Below are 18,294 nucleotides of genomic sequence, written 5' to 3' on the forward strand. Positions count from 1 at the left end.
CAAAGTTTAGGCTGACCCCAAAGGTGCATCACCAGCAACAAGGGCCGGCTGGCCGAAGAGGTCAAAGTTCGCGTCTGGTTTTCAGTGGAATCCTATGAGGCCTGGGGGTGCTCGATAGAAAAGCATATTGCAGGTAAGTACCCGCGATTCTAGGACACATGCTTGGGGGGTTTAGGTCAGCACCGGGGGAGAGAGGGCACAGGTCCACACCGAACACATACCCTTATCGGCACAGGGCAGCAGGGTGCGGACACATAGCTGGGTGCCCAATTCTTTACAGTAAGGGGGAGGGGTCACAAGAGATACAGCAGGCTGAATCCAGGGGGTCGTTTCTGGGAAACCAAAGGCTGGACAAGCAGGGGGGTGCCCGCTGGACGTTGCTGGACCGTCTGTCGGATTCTCCAAGGCTGGGGGACTGCGGTTGCAGGGGTCTCCTTGGGTGTCCGGAATCTTCGTTGCATCCAGTCGTGGTCAGGGGGGATCTTTGGATTCAGGCTACAGGCATCGTTGTGTTGGTCTCGAGGGGGTCAACCCAGGGTGGACTCTAGGTCTGAATCACCTGCGGACCTTCTCTGGACCGGTGTGCCACCTGGGCTCAGGCCATGGAGGTCGGGTGCAGAGTGGACAGGGCTTGCAGAACCAGGGTGGTTCTGGAGACCTTTTGAAAGATTTCTTTTGGACAGGCCACTGTCCTCTGGAGTTCTTGGTCCTCTGCTGGGCAGGCAGTCCTCTGGGGGTTGTAAAGGTCGCTGGTCCTGCAGGGTATGTAGCCGCCTTGGAGCAGGAGTCTTGAAGCTGCAGACAGCCCAGTAGGGCTGGGGCCAACTTAGTTGTTGTCTGGAGTCTTCTCTGCTGTGGTCGGCTTTGCAGTCCTTCTTCTTCTTTCTTCTTGAGGGCATTAGGATTCTGGTGAACAGGTTCAGGGGTGCCCCTAAATAGTAGTTTTAGGGGCGTTACAGGAGTCTGAAGTTAGTAGCCAATGGCTACTGTCCCTGAGGGTGGCTACACCCTTCCTATGCCCACTCCTTTTGGGGGGGTGGGTGGAGGACATATTCCTATCCGTATTGGTCCCTCTCCTCCAAAACAAGATGGAGGATTCTGCAAGGAGGCAGTGGTCACTTCAGCTCTGGGCACCTTAGGGTTGGTCCTAGCTGCAGTGGTCACACATTGTTTTACTGCATTTTCCCGCAGGACCTCCTGCTGAAAGTGGTGCTTGGTCTGGGGGCGGGCATCTCCACTAGCTGGAGTGCCCTGGGGCACTGTAACAGGAGGCCTGAGCTCTTGAGGCTCACTGCCAAGTATTGCAGTTCCTCCAGGGGGAGGTGTGGAGCACCTCCACCCAGAGTAGGCTTTGTTCCTGACCTCCGAGTGCACAAAGGCTCTCACCCCATGGGGTTAGAAACTTGTCTGTTAGTGGCAGGCTGGCACAGACTGATCAGCCTTACACTAAAGGGTTGGGTAAAATACTGGGGACATCTCCAAGATGCCATCTGTGTGCATTGTACAGTAAATCCAACACTGGCATTAGTGTGGGTTTATTGTACTGAGAAGTTTGATACCAAACTTCCCAGTCTTCAGTGAAGTCATCCTGGATCTGTAGAGTTAGTAATAACAAACTCCCAGCCCATGTACTTACTATGGTCACCCTGCACTTAAAATGTCTAAGAATGAACTTAGACACCATAGGGGTCTATTGCTGATGCAGCTAGGCCCTCCCCTGTGGTATAGTGCACCCTGCCGTAGGGCTATAAGGCCTAGAGGGGTGACTTACCTATGCCACAGGCACTGGTTTGTGGGCATGGCAACCTTAGAGGGATGTTATGTTGACTTTTCCATTGCAGATTGTGTGTGTTGGTGGAGAGAAAAAGGCAGTTTGCATGTGTTTGGTGAGGGGTCCCTTTAGGGTGGCACAATACGTGCTGCAGCCCTTAGGGGACCCTCTCTGGCCATAGAGCCCTTGGTACCACTGGTAGCTTTAACAAGGGACTTAGCTGTTTGCCAAGGGTGTGACAATTATTCTATCAATGATATAGTTTAAGCAAAGAACACTGGTGCTGGGGCCTGGTTAGCAGGATCCCAGCACACACTCAGCCAAGTGTGCATCAATACCAGGCAAAAAAATGTGTATGTGGGGAGGGATGTGGTTGGGGGGTAACCATGCTAAAAGGGACACTTTCCTACACTTACCTTTTTAGGAACCGTGAAAGTGTTAAGTCATTTGGATTTGGACATAGCCTTGTTATCACAATTTCAAATACAAACAAATAATAGCCAGAACAGTGTAGTCTGAATTGTCTTATGTTTACCTTATTTGTTTAAAAGAATGCTTCTTAGACTAGCATCTTGATGCTCATTGGTTATATTAAGCACTTCAATGTTGATGTTGGAAATTCCCTCTTACATAAGGTACTGTATGAAAGGGCTGCTACTTGACTATGTTTCAGGATAGGTCCTTCCCAGATTATCATGAGCAAAATACTGCCAGAGAAGATCCTGCCTGCCAGAGATGCTGCCGTTTCACTCTTTCCACTAAAAGCTGATATTGAGTCGGAGCCCGGGACAGTGGCCTCCTTGACCCCTGATAATTATACTATTTCTCTATTAACAGTGTGTGTTGCACTCATTCTCCCTATGGAAATCTAGATGGAAATGACTGTATGCCATGCTGTCATAGCATAGCATATATAAGTAGGTTTTAGGTTGGTAGGTTTCAAATGACATTTTAACAGCAGTAGAAATGTTGGTTTAATTCTTGTTGTTCCCAATGCACATTTGTACTGTTTTAATTGTATTCTGTGTGGTTATTTTAGATGTGTTGAGCAACCTGTTGAAATAAACACGCTTTTGAATAAAGTGTCTTTCTCTTAACGCATGTTATATGTGTGTATGTTTGATTGAAAAGAACAAAAATGGGGTGTTTCTCATTACCACAGTGTCCCTGGATCCCTGTTTAGGGACTGTTACTAACCCAATAGCATTGACGCCACTTTAACTATGTATTGGGTGGGGTTTTGCAAAGCAAAAAAAAAAAACAGTCTTTCACATTCAGGTGTTGGTACATTGAACTAAGTTCACTCATGTCACCCATGGATGTTAAAACAAACCCTGTGGCGCTGAGCCAGAGACTCTGTTTGTGTAGGCATCTCTACATATGTATATTTATATATAGATATGGCCACATATAAGTACAAAATCAGATTTGAAAATTTTAGGCAAACACTGCTTTACAATGAAAGGTAGTTGGGAAAAAAAATGTGTGGCAAGGTGTAGTGCCTGTTTTCCTGTTTCACCTGTCAGAATTAGCATCTGTGGTGGTGGGGCACAAACCTCATCCGGCCCTCTTTTTAGAGATGCCAGTGTTATGTTTAATATAAGCCAGTGTTGCAAATCGTTCTGCATCGAGGTGGCCATAGTGCTGCTGGCTCACACATCATTGGCATGAAGCACCATTTTCATTGAAAAAACAGTAGTAATGTATTATTTTTATTCAGTATACATTGTAACACTCCATTACAGTTTGTCGGCGCTTGTAAGCTCATAAACTGTATTCAAACGCAATAATAAGTGGAGGTGCACATCTAATGTCAAATCAAAAGTTTGTAGAGTAAAACCAAAATATGGGCAGAACCTGTGCTCAGTAGTGCTCCTTAACACTCTTTTTCTAATGATCGAATAAGGTCTGAAGCACTGTCAAGCCATACCTCACAAGGATGATAGTGATCACCAAAGTAGATAACTGGAAACACAGAGTATATTTCAACCAAATTAGAAGTAACAAAATGGAGTCTGAAGTATGGTTCACAACGTGAGTCAGTGCACACTTTGCACACTTAAAGGATGCTGAGAACAACTTAGCCATTGGATGAGTGACATTAACAGTGACATGAACAATGACATGAACCTTAATGGCTTTGAACCCCAACTTACACCACATACAAGTCACTTGGAATTCTTTGGACATCAACCTCTCATTCAAGAACTGGTGCAGGGTCAAAGAACAGATGACCTTGCACTATCTCTCTTCAAAAGAAAGTTGAACAGTTTTTCTAGAGAGTGACCTAAAATCTTCTGTTTAGGCTCTCGGACACTTGCATCTGGTGGTGGAAATGCCCTGCTCCATGGCCTCCAAGACTCCATAGTGGCATCCCTTAAGAGCATGCTACATACTTCAGCATGTCTCATCCAGAGTAAATATGATCATATCACCCGCAGCATAATGGAAATCCATTAGCTCCCCTGGCTGGCCCACTTCATCTTCAAAACCAGTTGCATCATTTACAAAGCCATCATTGCAGCACCTCCTTTTTTCTTGCAGGCAAGTCCACCATCTCTGGTGCCTCTTGGTACGCCCGCAGCCAGATCACCATCAGATTGGAGACTAAGAAAAGAAAAAAGCAAGGCAGCATGCCTTTTCCATTTATGCATGCAGGAGCTGGAACAAAATTCCTGTGTCCATAAGGATCACTCTAAAGCTGCTCCAGTCTAGGAAGGGTTTGACCATAATGTGGAAATAGTGCATTAACCAGCTATGTCTCCTATCACTGGCTGACTGTATGCTTGTATTTAATCCTGTACAGCGTTCTGCAGCCATTTTGGCTAGGTTCATGTACTACAAATAGCACATTCTTACATATACACAGACTGGTAGATGGAACGCCAAATTATTTACATCGTAAAGGTGAATAGTATATTCATACAGGAAAGAAAACAATGGCATCAAGTTGTGGTAATCATCCTTAAAAGAGTGGCCTGATCAAGATCTTCAGACTGAAGGCCTTGTGTGTGCAGGGGTGGGGAGGATAGCTAATGATATCTCATCCGAAAATGTATCAGGACGTTAGTGTTCAACAGGTCTGCACTCCGGGTGCGTCCCTATGAGGATCGCTGAATGGGTTGGTTATGACGTATTTTTGCAAGCCAAGTTGCAGAACAAACTTGATTAGTGGGCTAGCTATAGCCTCCAGACGTGTGTTACAATGCCAATGCTGCAGCTGGCATACTTAACTGATTCAGATAATGAAAATCTTATGAAAAAGACAGTGCAGAGAGTGAAGGTTACCAATCTTAAACTACAGTGGCCCAGCATTATGTTTCAGAAGTTAATGTTATTTTTGCCATCTGCACTCCCTCTGCTCCCGGTCCCCTTTCGACTGGCATACGACTCTGTGTGCTGTCCAAACTTTAGAGTTAAATACGTCATCTGGTGGCAGAACTAAATACGAACCCACTCGTGGATTGGATTTTAACAGGCACATGTGAGGCGAAAGTACTACTGTTAAAACTTTTTTTTTTGGTTTTTTTATATACGGCTGTGCTGATGTTTTAAATGCATGCAACGTTTTGTTTCTGTTTTGCAAGTGTAATTTTTCTCCTTTTGTCATATTTTTTTTGGGTGATCAGGAAACTGAAAATATTAATTTGAATGGACCCTGTGGTTTGTTTTTAATGCGTAATCCGTAATCCTATTCTTTCGTTTGGATGTAAAACAGTATTTCTTAAAATAAAAAAAAGTGTCATTTTTTTTTAGCATACTTTGAGTTATATGTATGTGTGGGTGTGTATGTATATGTATATATATATATATATGTATGTATATATATATATATATATATATGCAATATGTGTGTGTGTATATGTATATTTATATAGATATATGGAGTAGACTGACTTTTATTCATAAAAACTGATTGGCAGTATTTACCTGTACTTTACGCTAGTAATATACAATTTTACAGATTAAATTGATTAAAATTATATATACTTGTATATGTTTAGAATCAAACGATGATACACTACAAGATATCTGCCACTAACGAAGAATGGTATTTGTCCTTTGTTCACTTTATTTGCATGTTATCTCACGGGGTATTGTGTTTAATGGTGCATAACATTCCACTTAACAAGCACATGTGTGTTGTACAGATACAGTCCGGGAATATGAGATACAATATCATCACAGACTCGAGCAGGAACGAAATCAATGGGGACAATATCGGGAGAAAGTGGAGAGAGAAATAACAGAATTGAGACGAAGGCTATCTGAAGGCCAGCAAGAAGAAAATCTTGAAAATGAAATGAAAAAGGTACACAGGATAACTGACTACTTATTTGATTTGATATATAATGGTATTTGTTCTTTGTTTATTTTATTTGCATGTTCTCTCACGAGGTCTTGTGTTTATGCACAGATAGAATACCTTTTCAAGATGTCTGCCATTAAGTAGATGTGATTAGTCCCATGTTTATTTTTACTTTACGGATATTTAAAAGGGAATGACAATATGGTGGAATTATGTGAACAAGCCCTCGTGACGGGCGAAACGCTTCGTCATGCTTGTGCAGCAATAAACATTAGCTTCCACTTTCTTGAGTGAGCATCGTACTTGGACTGAAGTTATTAAACATAGGAGAGCCAAGGGCAAAACACTTGCAAAAAAGTTACACAAGCAACAGATTAGTGGGTTCTGATTTAGAAATCCAGCAAAATGTTTAACATTGCTATTATATTTTTTAAAAAGGTATGTTTTTTTTAAAGGAGGGTTGTTCTGCAGTCCAAAAGGGTGGATCCAAATCAAAGGTTTAGGATAACCACAAACTGTAAAAATGAGTTCCATTTTGAATATCTTTCAGCCGCAGCCCCTCAATTGGGGTTGAAGGGCCACGCCCCCCCAATATGAGTACTGACTCCAGCAGGAGCAAGTGTGCTCGAGGGGATATATTTATACATATTCTCTCTTTTCTCTTATCTTCTCTTCTCTTCCTCTCCCCACCCCACCCCCCAAGCAGAGGCCAAGCCACATTATTAGTAACCCATCAATTTTAAAGAGATGTCTAGATGCGGATTCCTTGCCTTAGAATATTCCCCCAGTATTATACTGGTTCTGTAAACCTTTCATGCAATACCTGTGCATGCTGGCAGATGGTGTCGTTCAGCTCTGTATCGGAATTGACATGAGGACACCCCATCTGGAGTGCCTTCGGACCCCATGGATTCAGCCAATGCCGCCACTGGATTTCCACTGCCATATTTGCCCTCTGCGCCAGTCGGGCCCCCTGCATCCAGTTCTAGATCCTGACTGACTCCAACCGTGAGACCCACAACCTTCCCCCGAGCCTGCTCCAGTGACGTCGCTGACGCCATAATTATACCTTACTCGGATATGGAGAAGGGTCAGCGTTGTCCAACATGTACTCTCGCATCAGCCGAAAATCATCTTTCCGAGTTGGAGCTAGGTCCTGCTTTTTTTGACAAACATGAGGAGATGTGTGATTGGATAGGATCTGAGGATCTCGCTTGATAAGGTCAAAGACAAGTGACATGAGGAACTGGTGGATGCCAGTGGTCTGGGCACCTCCCCAGACACTGGTTTTGTCACTCCTCCTAGTGTGGCTACAGAAGAATGAGCTTCATTTGCTATGGTGGTGAGAAGGGCAGCGGAGTTCCTCAACCTTATGCTGCTCTTGGTGGCAGTCACTGCAAATGTCTTGATAAAGGTGCTTTACCTGGGAGTGGCTCTCTCAGAATCTCTCCTTCCTTTTAGCAAAGCCCTCACTCTGGGCTAGTGCCAAGTCTTGCACAGCAGTGCATGTGCATAGGACGATTTGCCTTCTCCATCGACCTGCTTTTGGGGACCCATCTTTCCTCACCCAGCACCCCACCCCAGAGAGTCTGGTTGTTGAGGCTTCTACTCCCAAGGTAAATCCTGGCACATTCCCTACCACACCACTGGATGCGGAGATCAAGAGGCTGGACACCTTTGGCAAGAGGATGTTCTCTTCCACTTGCCTTACACTGTGGTCGACAAACACTGCATTCCACGGTTTGGGATTCTGTTGCACAAGTTGCTGCCCATAGTCTCAGTTCACCATTCTCTGCAGACTGGATATGACTGCCACTCGAGGCAGAGTGATTGCATCATTAGTGGCACTCGGACACCATGCCTGACCGAGATCTACTGGCTTTTTGGGGGATGTCCAGGTATCCCTTATGGACATGTTCTTCAATGGCACCATACTGCTACCAGGGCATTGGGCCTCTTCATTGCCCCCGACAACCCCATTCTGCCTTTTACCCCTTCCGTGGCCATCGTTGGGGCTACCAACAGTGTGCATTCCCACAGAGTCATCAAGGCCAATAGGTTCCCCTGTTCTTTTAATGGCCACAGACATGGTTAACACAAGCCTCGTGGGACACACAGTCTACCAGTCTGCCACTCCTCTTGGTAGTCACAGCCTCACAACCACCTTAGTTTTCCCTTGTGCCCTCACAGGCACTCAGTTGGCGACAGGATCCATTATTACCTGTACTGCTGGCAGACCATAACAGACAAGTGGGTACTACAAATTGTCCAGTGCAGTTAATCCATCCCTTTGTTACATACCCTGCCACCCATGCCACCATGCTTATACCAGTTGACAGAGGACCACCACTTCCTGCATCATCAGGAAGTTCAGGCTCTTTTGGACAAAGGAGCCATCGAAACGGTGCAGACATCAGAATTAGGGTGTGGTTGTTTTTCCCACTACTTTCTAGTTCCCAAGAAGGGTGAAGGCCTCCACCCTATTTTAGATCTGCACCCTCTCAATTTATTCTTGAAGAAGGAGAAATTTAAGATGCTCACATTAGCTCAGTGTCTCTGCCCTAGACCCTGGAGACTGGATGGTAGGTAACATTGGACTTGCAGGATGCCTACTTCCACATTCCATTTTTACCGGCCCACGGATGTTACCCGTGTTCCACTGTGAGCCATGAATATTATCAGTTTGCTGTGCTCCTTTTTGGCCTTACCAGTGATCCTTGAGTGTTCACCAAGGTGATATAGGTGGTTGCAGCACACCTGTGGAGTTGTGTCTTCCAGTCTTCTCCTACCTCAGCGATTAGCTGTTGAAAGTAGGCTTGTCCCAGGCAGTTGTTCCTCACCTCCAGACTACAGCAGATGTCCTGCATTCGCTGTGGTTCATTTATAAACGTGCCGATTTACACCTGACTCCCTTGCAGAAACTCCCTTTCATCAGAGCTGTTCTGGATACAGTTCAGTTTCAGGCCTATCCTCCGGAATTGTGAGTCCAGAATATTCAGGCTATGATTCCAATGTTTCAGCCCCTATCCTGGATTTTGGCGAGACAGACTTTGAGGCTGCTGTGCCTTATAGCCTCCTGCATCCTGCTGGTAACATGTGCCTGTTGGCATATGTGGGCCCTGCAGTGTGACCGGAATTCACAGTGAGTGCTGCATCAAAGAAATCCCTCCAACCTGGTCCAAATGTCAGAGGGAACTGCAAAGGACCTGCAGTAGCAGCTGACGAACAAGGATTGGGTCAACAACACTTTCTCTCTCTTCCCCACGCAGAGCTTAATGTAGTGGCAGATGCATCAGTCCTGGGTGGCGGCGGCCACCAGGGAGAGGTGGAGATCAGAAGAGACTGGTCTCCGGCGGAGTTTTAGCTCCACTTAAACCTTTGGAGCTGAGTGGGATCTGACTGGTATTGAAAGCCTTTCTTCCTTCCATCGAGAGAAGGCTAGTTTAGGTGTTCTCGGACAACACCACAGTCTTGTGGTATTGCAAAAATCAGAGCGCAGTGTCAGCAGGTGTGGACAATGGAGTTTCCAAGGCGACTCTCGTTCCGAGACTATTTTAGTCATGAGTGGAGCTCAAGCCTCTGGTATGCCTTTCCTCAGATACCACTCCTGCCCTTCACTGGAAGATCAGGAACGACTGAACTCAACTCATTCATGTGGCTCCGGGTTGGGCATGGAGAGTATGGTATCCCAAACTCATAAGCATCGGTCCTCTTATCAGGCTCCCCTTTCTGAAGGATCTACTCTCACAGCAGCAGGACAGGGTTCTGCACTCAAATCTGTGCACGCTTTTTCTTCATGCATGAAGATTGAGCAGTGGCGGTTTTGACCTTCCTCCAAAAGTCTGTGATGTCATTCTGGCAGCCAGATGTCCCTCAACCATGACCGTGTACTCCTGCCTTTGGGACAGATGTGTGGCTTAGTGTGCTACCCTACCAAAAATGCTGATCCCCTTTCTGCACCTTTGTCTACGGTTTTGTTATTTTTTCTCTTGTTAGGCTGGCAAGTCTTTGCTTGAGCACTGGTAAACAGTATCTTTCTGCCATTTCACCAGTCTTGTGGTTGCCAGATCAGCCCACTGAGCCAAGTCACCTTTATGCTTATGACTTCCTTAGTTTCTGCACACTGGGACTTCAGCAACCCTTGTCGCTCCACCTTCCGACAATGGAAAAGTCACAAAAAGTAACTGATGTCAGCATGGAGGGGTGGCTCTTTCATAGGCAAGACGACTATCACTACTGATGCCATCTACTGGCGCGCAGAAGTGCTGCTCAAATATTTCCGGATCTAGTCTGGTGCCTGGGGAATATTATAAGGTAAGGAATCTGTGGCTAGGTATGTAGTCTCAACCGGATAAGGTGTTACCGAAGGTAAGTAACTTTTTAGTCTCATATATATTAGTGCCAATTGAGACTAGAACATAAAGTCTGTAAAAGATCATAACTAAGAGTCCTACATTGTCATATTTTACATTGCATTTCTATTCAGTAAAAGAAAATTAATAACTGTTTCTGTTTTATGCCAGATGTATGTAATGACAGACAAATCTTAACATACATAACACATCTTAGAATCCTACTCATTAACTAACAAACTAGCCTCCTTCCCTTGTACAGCAGCATACCGTGCCCCATCTTAGTATTTGTGGTCTATAACAGTGCTCAGGATGACAGATCATCAGGCGCTTGGGTAAAGGCATTCTGCATTTCTTCAGTTTATCGCCAAGAAAGATTTGGGGGGCTCTTGCATTTGCAATAAGGAAAATTATTCTGTATTACCTATCTCTCCTTTTCTAAGCCAATGGTTACTCCTACAGAAGTCACGCTCTGTTTCTTTCATATTTGAATAGCAAAAGATGGTACTCCTCACAATAGCTGGCATACTTTCCTAATCTGAGTCAGACAGGGGCAGAAAATAGGCACAGGCACCACAATAAAAGTGCCCTAATTGGTGAATTCGAAAGCTAAAAAAGTAACCCATGTTTGCAATTTGGGGCAGTTTTGAACTTGTAAAGAGACCCTGTATAAGTGTTTTGAAAGGTATGGGAGACTTCATAGATATGAGCTTGCTACAGGCAATTGTTTGTTTAAAATCCGGACAATAAACAGTAAAATCCATCCTAGCAGACCATACAATGGCCCACAACCAGCCATAGAAACAGCCAACAGAAAGACCTGTCAGACCAGCCTACTAGTTCACTGGGAGCTCATTAGAGCACCTTTAGGGAATATACTCCTAGAGGTTTTTATTTCTATAATGATGGATGAAGTTATCTAAAATTCGATTAGGACAGGAAAGTGTGATTGACTTTATTTACTTGTGCATGTACTGTATAAGGTTAAAAACAAAAAAATGGGGAGTTGGAGTAAATGTAATCTTTAGGTTTGTCCCTCACTCACCCTTCTTGGGCTACATGTTTCAGTCTTTCTATTGTACCTAATTCATCCTAGGCTCTCTTCAGGCTTTACCCTTACTGTCTCATGATCTGCCTCAGTCTATATTTAAGGACACAATAGGTTTTTAACTAGTGGGAACTGAAGAAACAAGATTTTCAGCCTTCCACAATATATGGAGAAGCAGTTCTCTGGCCTGATGAGTGATGTCCTTAATAAATGTCCTGGCACTCAAAAATGTGTTCTTTGGCAGAGAGCAACTATTCAGAAAGAAGGATATTCCTCTTTGGAATGTTTCATGAATAATCAGGCTATGGCTTGGCCCTTTGTCCTGGTCTCCCCTGCACAGCAGTTTCACGAACAGTATTGGAGGAGTTTATTCTAGAGATGTGCAGTTTCTACAGTTCCAGCCATCTCTGCCCATCCAGAGACCACAGCAAACATATTTCTGTTTTTGGGGAGGGGGTAGCTCTAGGAGAAATGACCAGCAGCAGCAGATTCAGAACCCACCATCCTTTGCGTGCTCAGCTGCCTCAAACCCTCTCTGAATCCCCCCCTTACAACACCATCCTCCAGTAGGTGAGGGTCTCCCATTTTGTCTCATCAATTGACAAAATCATCACAATTGAGGTGATCATGGTGAGCAGCAGGGTGATCAAGCTATGCCCTTTCTTCCTATCCTGCCCAGGAAACCGCCATCTTTTTTTCAGAGCGATACTTGCCGGCTTGTGTCTCAGTCTTGAATTACTGGAAAAAGGTGCCATAGAGCTGGTGCTGCCAGAAGAGTAGGGTACAGTATTTCACTCCTTGTTCTCTTTGGTTCTCAAGGAAAACTGATGACTGAAGCCTTTCCTGGATCTCTACATTCTAAACTGACTCTTCTGGCAGAATACGTTTAGTACACTATCCATTAACTAGGGCTTGTTCACCTTGAACTTGGGAGATCATTTTCCATCCCTTCAAGTCCAGGACACAGGTGCTGCCTGACAGTCATGGTGGGATGCTAGTTCTCGGAGGTAACAGTTCTCCTATTCAGGCTGACAGCAGCATTGTATGACTTTACAAATGTTCTGGTGGTCTTGGCAGTTTAACTTCAGAGGTCGAAAGTCGATGTATTTCCATGCTTGGATAATTGATGAAGGTGGATTCTCTGACACTGGTTCAAGAACATCTCCAGCAAACAATGGCACTCCTTCACAGCCTGAACCATCATCGTCCAGAAGTCTCACTCCTACACAGAGTCTGACTTTCATTAGATGATGTTCAAGACAATCCTTAAGCAAGCCATCCATCTTCCTCAGGCGATCATGGATGATTCCATTGTGTTTGACTTGGACTCGAATCGCAGACCTGTAGAACTTCTGGCTGTTAGGTTTCATGTCCACAGGCATCCTGTCAGTCCCACCATGTGGCAGATGAGTTCTTCAACAATGTTTGAGGAGGTTTCAAGGCACATGTGCAGATTTTCCATTCCATGCATCAGTATCTCTCCTACTGGATTGACCCCCCACTCCCCACAACCTTCTAAGGGGGGTCACCCATTCAATCCCTCTTTAGCTACTGTGCTCACAGACACCTGCTCGCTGGGCTGGGCTGCTCACCTGGGCGATATAATGATGCAGGGCTTTGATTCGTTACTGGTCACTGCCTTGCACATAAATGTGCCTGAGCTGCGTGCACTTCACCTTCGTCTCTTCCGTTTCAGGGAGCAATCCCCAGGTTCTGTCTGACAACATACATTTTTATATGTTAACCATAACCCAGAACAGGAATTGATTTGCTGTTATGTCATACATTCACCTCTGAATGTTTCCCTGAGAGATGCCTTTAGGTTCACATTGTCTAGTGGCACTGGTGTATGTATTTCCATCTACAATGCTTCTGTCAAAAGTGCTGCGGGAAGTCCAGAAGGATGGAGCACAGCTGATTCTGATAGCCTGGACTGGGTGAGAAGGAGCAGTTACACATATCTATTGACACTCCTGATTCCACCCCCATCCTGTCCCATACATAAACGATCTTCTCTTGCGGCATGGTGCAGGCCCTCCATCCCATTCCACACAAGCTGCTGCTGCATGTTTGGAAATTGAGCTGTGCCAGTTAGATTCCATTTGTGGAGTAGTCTGGTGCGAAACCCATCCATTCATCCAGTTGAACTACATTTATTTAGTGGAATGAGTGGGAAGGATTCAACTCCTTTAAATCTTGCCTTTGCCACATTTGACATTTTACATTCTTTTTCCTCCTCCACATCCAACTAAAGAAAAGGAACGTCTGCATAGGCTGGATTCCAGGTTTACAGTGATGTGATCATCACCTACTTTTTGTGGGCTTCACTGGAGCAAAAAAGGACATGGCTGTGAATAAATAAATTACTGTGAATAAATGCACTACTTACTGTGGGTCATCTTTTATTATCAGGATTTGCTAAGCCCTTACCAACAAAGGCCCTCAGGAGTACATCCATGCTCGCTTAACCAGGGCCACAGCTGCTTCCATGGCTCTTTCTCGAGGCATCCTGGTTGGCACTCCTAACCGGTCAATACATGGTCATGTTTGCTTACTTTTGCCAAGCACCAAAGCCTCACATCCTAGTAAGGCGGGATGGTTACCTTACACAAGATGTATTATATGATTGCGTTCTCAATCCCACCTCCCTGGGAGGTACTATTTTGGTGCTCATTCATAAGGTGATTATTCTCTGGGAAAGTTTATCCAGCAGAAAGAAAGGTACTTCAGTAATGATCGATCGCATTTGTGGCTGTAGATACACATGCTTTGCGTCCCCCATCTAGTGTTGGGTCGGGAGTGTTGCAAGTTGTTTTTGTTCGAAGTATATTTTGCAAGTTGTTTTTGTTCGAAGAATATTTTCATGTCACAGGCACGAGTGACCCCTCCTCTCTGTGATGGCTGCGAATCGGCATCGAGTCCTTTGTTAGATTGTTTTCTCTCCGCCATCAGGTTGGGATGTGTCTTCCTTTTATTCTGGTATTCCTCAGCTTGATGTATTCCAAACTGTTCTTTTCTGTCTTTTGAAAGAAAGCTGTGACGCACGTCGGTCTTTTCGTTCCAAAAAGACCCTCCGGGACCAAAGGGCACCTGGGTTGGAGATGGCGTTGAAGACACCAGACGACACTCCCAATATTTTCGGGGAAGAGCACGCTCAGGAAGAGATCGAATACGTGGAGGCCTTCTCCATAGAAGATTTGGAGTCAAACGTTCAATCCGGCATAGAAAGTCAGCCTCTCTCTTCTGCGCAATCTGTGTGAGTACATCAGCCCTCATCTCCCATGCAAAGGCTAAAAAAAAAGATCCACAAACAGGTCATCGGGCTACTACTGCCTTTGGGCCATGGTCTTATCCGAAAGGTACCTTTGGGTGCCCCACCTTTCCACCTCTGCACCAAAAATAGCCAAGACTAGTCCGTCTTCGGCATTGTCCTCAGGCATGGCAGCATCCCACACAGCCTCAGGATTGACTCAACCCTTCGATCCGAGCGTTTCCACGCTAACCAAGAAGCCTTTCACATCAGCTTGGGAGCCGACGGCTTCGGTTCGACACAAGGTTTCCACACCGAAAACTCCAGAACCAACTATTTTGCCTTCCAGAGACTCCACTCACTCATTGGAAGCAGACTCACCAGTGGAGCCCATCCTAGAAGTAATGGATGCTCGTCAGTGCCAGCTCCATGTCCAGAACAGAAAGAATAATTGCTTCCCCTCCTGTTCCAAACAAGGAAAAACTTACTTTTCAAGAGGCCTTGGATACTGTTCCTCCACCTAAAAAGGTCTCCAAGGACAAGGCTCCAGTTCTACCCCAGCCTACTCCTCCACACGGTCCTGTGCTCCATCACCTTCCCAATCTCCTATTACCGAACCACAGTTTTCTCCAGAAAGTTAACCTCCACCTCAAGGAGATGATTTAGGGGGTATGCTATATGCTAGGATATTGACCCATGGAATTCATACGATCCAGATCCCATTTTACCAAATGACCCTGATCTATAACCAGAACACCCATCACCTCCTGAAGATGCAACTTCATATCAGCAGGTCATAGCATGGGTAGCTGCATATCACAACGTACACATGCACACTGACCCTATTGAAGAGGATTTCCTCTTTGATACACTCGCTAACACTTGAAAAGAGAGTGTCTGTTATTGCCTATGCTAACAGGCATGCTTAGACATGCCTCTGACATTTTGAAAGAACCTGTTAGGTCAAGAGTTATCAGCCCAAGGGTATATAAAAAATATAAGGCGGCACCCAAAGACCCTATGTTTACGCGTTAACAAATCCTTCCTGACTCCATAGTCGTCAGCACAGCATGGAAACGTGCTAACAGCCAATCAACAGGAGATGTACCTCCCTTGATAATGAGAGCAAAAAACTAGATGCTTCAGGGAAAACGGTGGTTGCACAAGCTCCCAATCATTGGCGTATTGCCAACTGCTAGGCACTTTTGGCACGATACGACAGGGCCCGTGGGACGAAATGGAGGACCTTCTCCAGTACCTCCCAGGAGGAACATCAAAAAGGGTACAGGAGATAGTTTCTGAGGGTCAAACCATTTCCAACAACTCCATCAGGTGTGCAACCGATGCAACAGATACCACAGCATGCGGTAATAATACTAGCATCATTATTAGAAGGTATGCTTGGCTACGATTTTCAGGCTTCAAGCCAGAAATTCAGCAGGTAGTTCTTGACATGGCTTTGGACAGGGAACGTTTGTTTGGTCAGGAGGTCGACAATACCATAGAGAAACTCGAAAAGGACTCATACGGCAAAGGCTCTGGGAGCTCTAATTATCACACCACAAAGGGGTAATTTTCGTGGACTACAATTCAGGGGAGGCTTCAAACCATCCCCTACTGAACCTTCCACCTCTCAAAACAAACAAGGCACCCACTTCTTTAATAGAGGTTCCTTCAGAGGTGCAAACAATAAAGGCAAAGGAAAGGCATCCACCTCCAGAGGATCTACCTCCACCACATACCAGTGACTACTTACAGCTTCCATTGGCTCACACCTCTCCAGCAGGGGGAAGACTGGTTCATTTCCACTCACAGTTGTCCAGGTCACCACAGATCTGCGAGTTCTCTCAATTATCGAACATGGTTACTGTCTGGAGCTCAGGCCACTCAATCAATACATTCTCTCAGAGCATTTCCATATGGTCATTCTTCAAAATGGCATTCCACTCTTACAACAAGGTGACTTCATGATAGATTTAGATCTGAAAGACGCATACTTTCTCATTCCCCAAAATCCAGCACACCGCAAATACCTCAGATTTGTCATCGTGGGAAAACATTATCAATTCAAAGTCTTACCATTCAGGGTCAAAACAGCCCCCAGAATCTTCACAAAATGTATAGCAGTAGTCACAACATACCTCAGATGACAACACATCCATGTCTTCCTCTACTTGGACGATTGGCTCATCAAAGCCAGTACCATCGAAAAATGTCAGCGTTGTACTCCGATCACTGTTGACCTCCTTCACACCCTGGGATTCACCATCAACTTTCTCAAATCACATCTTCAACATTTACAGATACAGCCTTATCTGGGGGCAATTCTCACTCGGGCTGGCATATCCAAGCCCAGCTCCAATTCAAGCGTTTCAAACTTTCCTTTCCCAGCTACAGGAAAACCACATTTACACAGTGAGATCAGTGATGCAGCTACTAGGGATCATTGCATCCTGCATTGCCATCGTTCCCCATGCCCGACTACACATGCGTCCCTTACAGCTGTGTCTGTCTCGCCAGTGGTCTCAGTCACAGGGTCACCTCCAAGATCTAATGTTGTTGGACCACCAAGCTCACCGCTCTCTGCAATGGAGGAATCCCACTAACCTCTCCAAGGGGTGGCCCTTTCAGGACCCTTTGCCTCAAACTACTCTCGCTGTAGGTGCATCACAGACAGGTTGGGGAGCTCACCTCAACAACCTCACAATACAAGGGATATGGGATCCCATTCAACAAGCTTTTCATATCAACTACCTGGACTTATCACTCAAAGCCTTTCTACCACAACTCTCCCACAAAGGGGTTTTAGTCCATATAGACAACATGACAGCCATGTATTACTTGCAGAAACAGGGAGGGACATGTTTTTCTCAATTGTCCCTTCTTGCTCAGACAATCTGGAAATGAGCAGTTCACCATCACATTCACTTACTGCCAGAGTATCTGCCAGGCTTGGACAACCAGTTTGCAGACCTCCTCAGCAGGATGCTGCAACAAGTCCACGAATGGGAACTCCACCCGGAAGTCCCTCACCAGGACTTTCTAAGGTGGGGAACACCACAAAACGAACTCTTCACCACCGCTGAAAATTTAAAATGCCAAAACTTCACGTCCAGATACCCACACCCTCAGACCAAGGGTAATGCTCTATGGATGAATTGGTCATGGATATTTGCTCATGCTTTTCTGCCACTCCCGCTCATTCCATCTCTAGTTCGCAAACTGAGAGAAATCTCACTCACAATGATCCTTTTATCACCCACATGGGCACGTCAACCTTGGTTCACAGCACTATTGGATCTGTTTCTAGTTCCTCACAAGAAACTCCCCAAGAGGTCGAACCTTCTCACCCAGTCAAGGTCAGATCAGACATCCAAATACCAAAATGCTCAATCTTGCAATATGGCTTCTGAAATCATAGTTGGGTATTTGAATCTTCCCTCAGAATGTATGGAAATTCTTAGGGAGGCTCGTAAGTCTACAACCAGACAGTGTTATACAGCAAAATCAAAACGTTTTGTCTGCTACTGGCAACCTAAATGCATTGACCCACTCAAAGCCTCC

The 18,294-nt window shown here is 45.3% G+C and overlaps 1 protein-coding gene across 3 annotated transcripts in view; it reads left to right on the forward strand.

Annotated features, from left to right (window-relative positions):
* The window catches only part of RABEP1 (rabaptin, RAB GTPase binding effector protein 1), a 749,444-nt gene that overhangs the window by 205,486 nt on the left and 525,664 nt on the right, over positions 1–18,294 (forward strand). For all 3 annotated transcript variants that reach the window (XM_069226667.1, XM_069226669.1, XM_069226668.1), the window contains exon 4: positions 5,923–6,083. In XM_069226667.1, coding sequence (XP_069082768.1) covers positions 5,923–6,083 — 161 coding nt within the window. The remainder of the gene's footprint in view (positions 1–5,922; positions 6,084–18,294) is intronic.

This window comes from Pleurodeles waltl, chromosome 3_2 (assembly GCF_031143425.1).
Source record: "Pleurodeles waltl isolate 20211129_DDA chromosome 3_2, aPleWal1.hap1.20221129, whole genome shotgun sequence".
NCBI lineage: Eukaryota > Metazoa > Chordata > Amphibia > Caudata > Salamandridae > Pleurodeles > Pleurodeles waltl.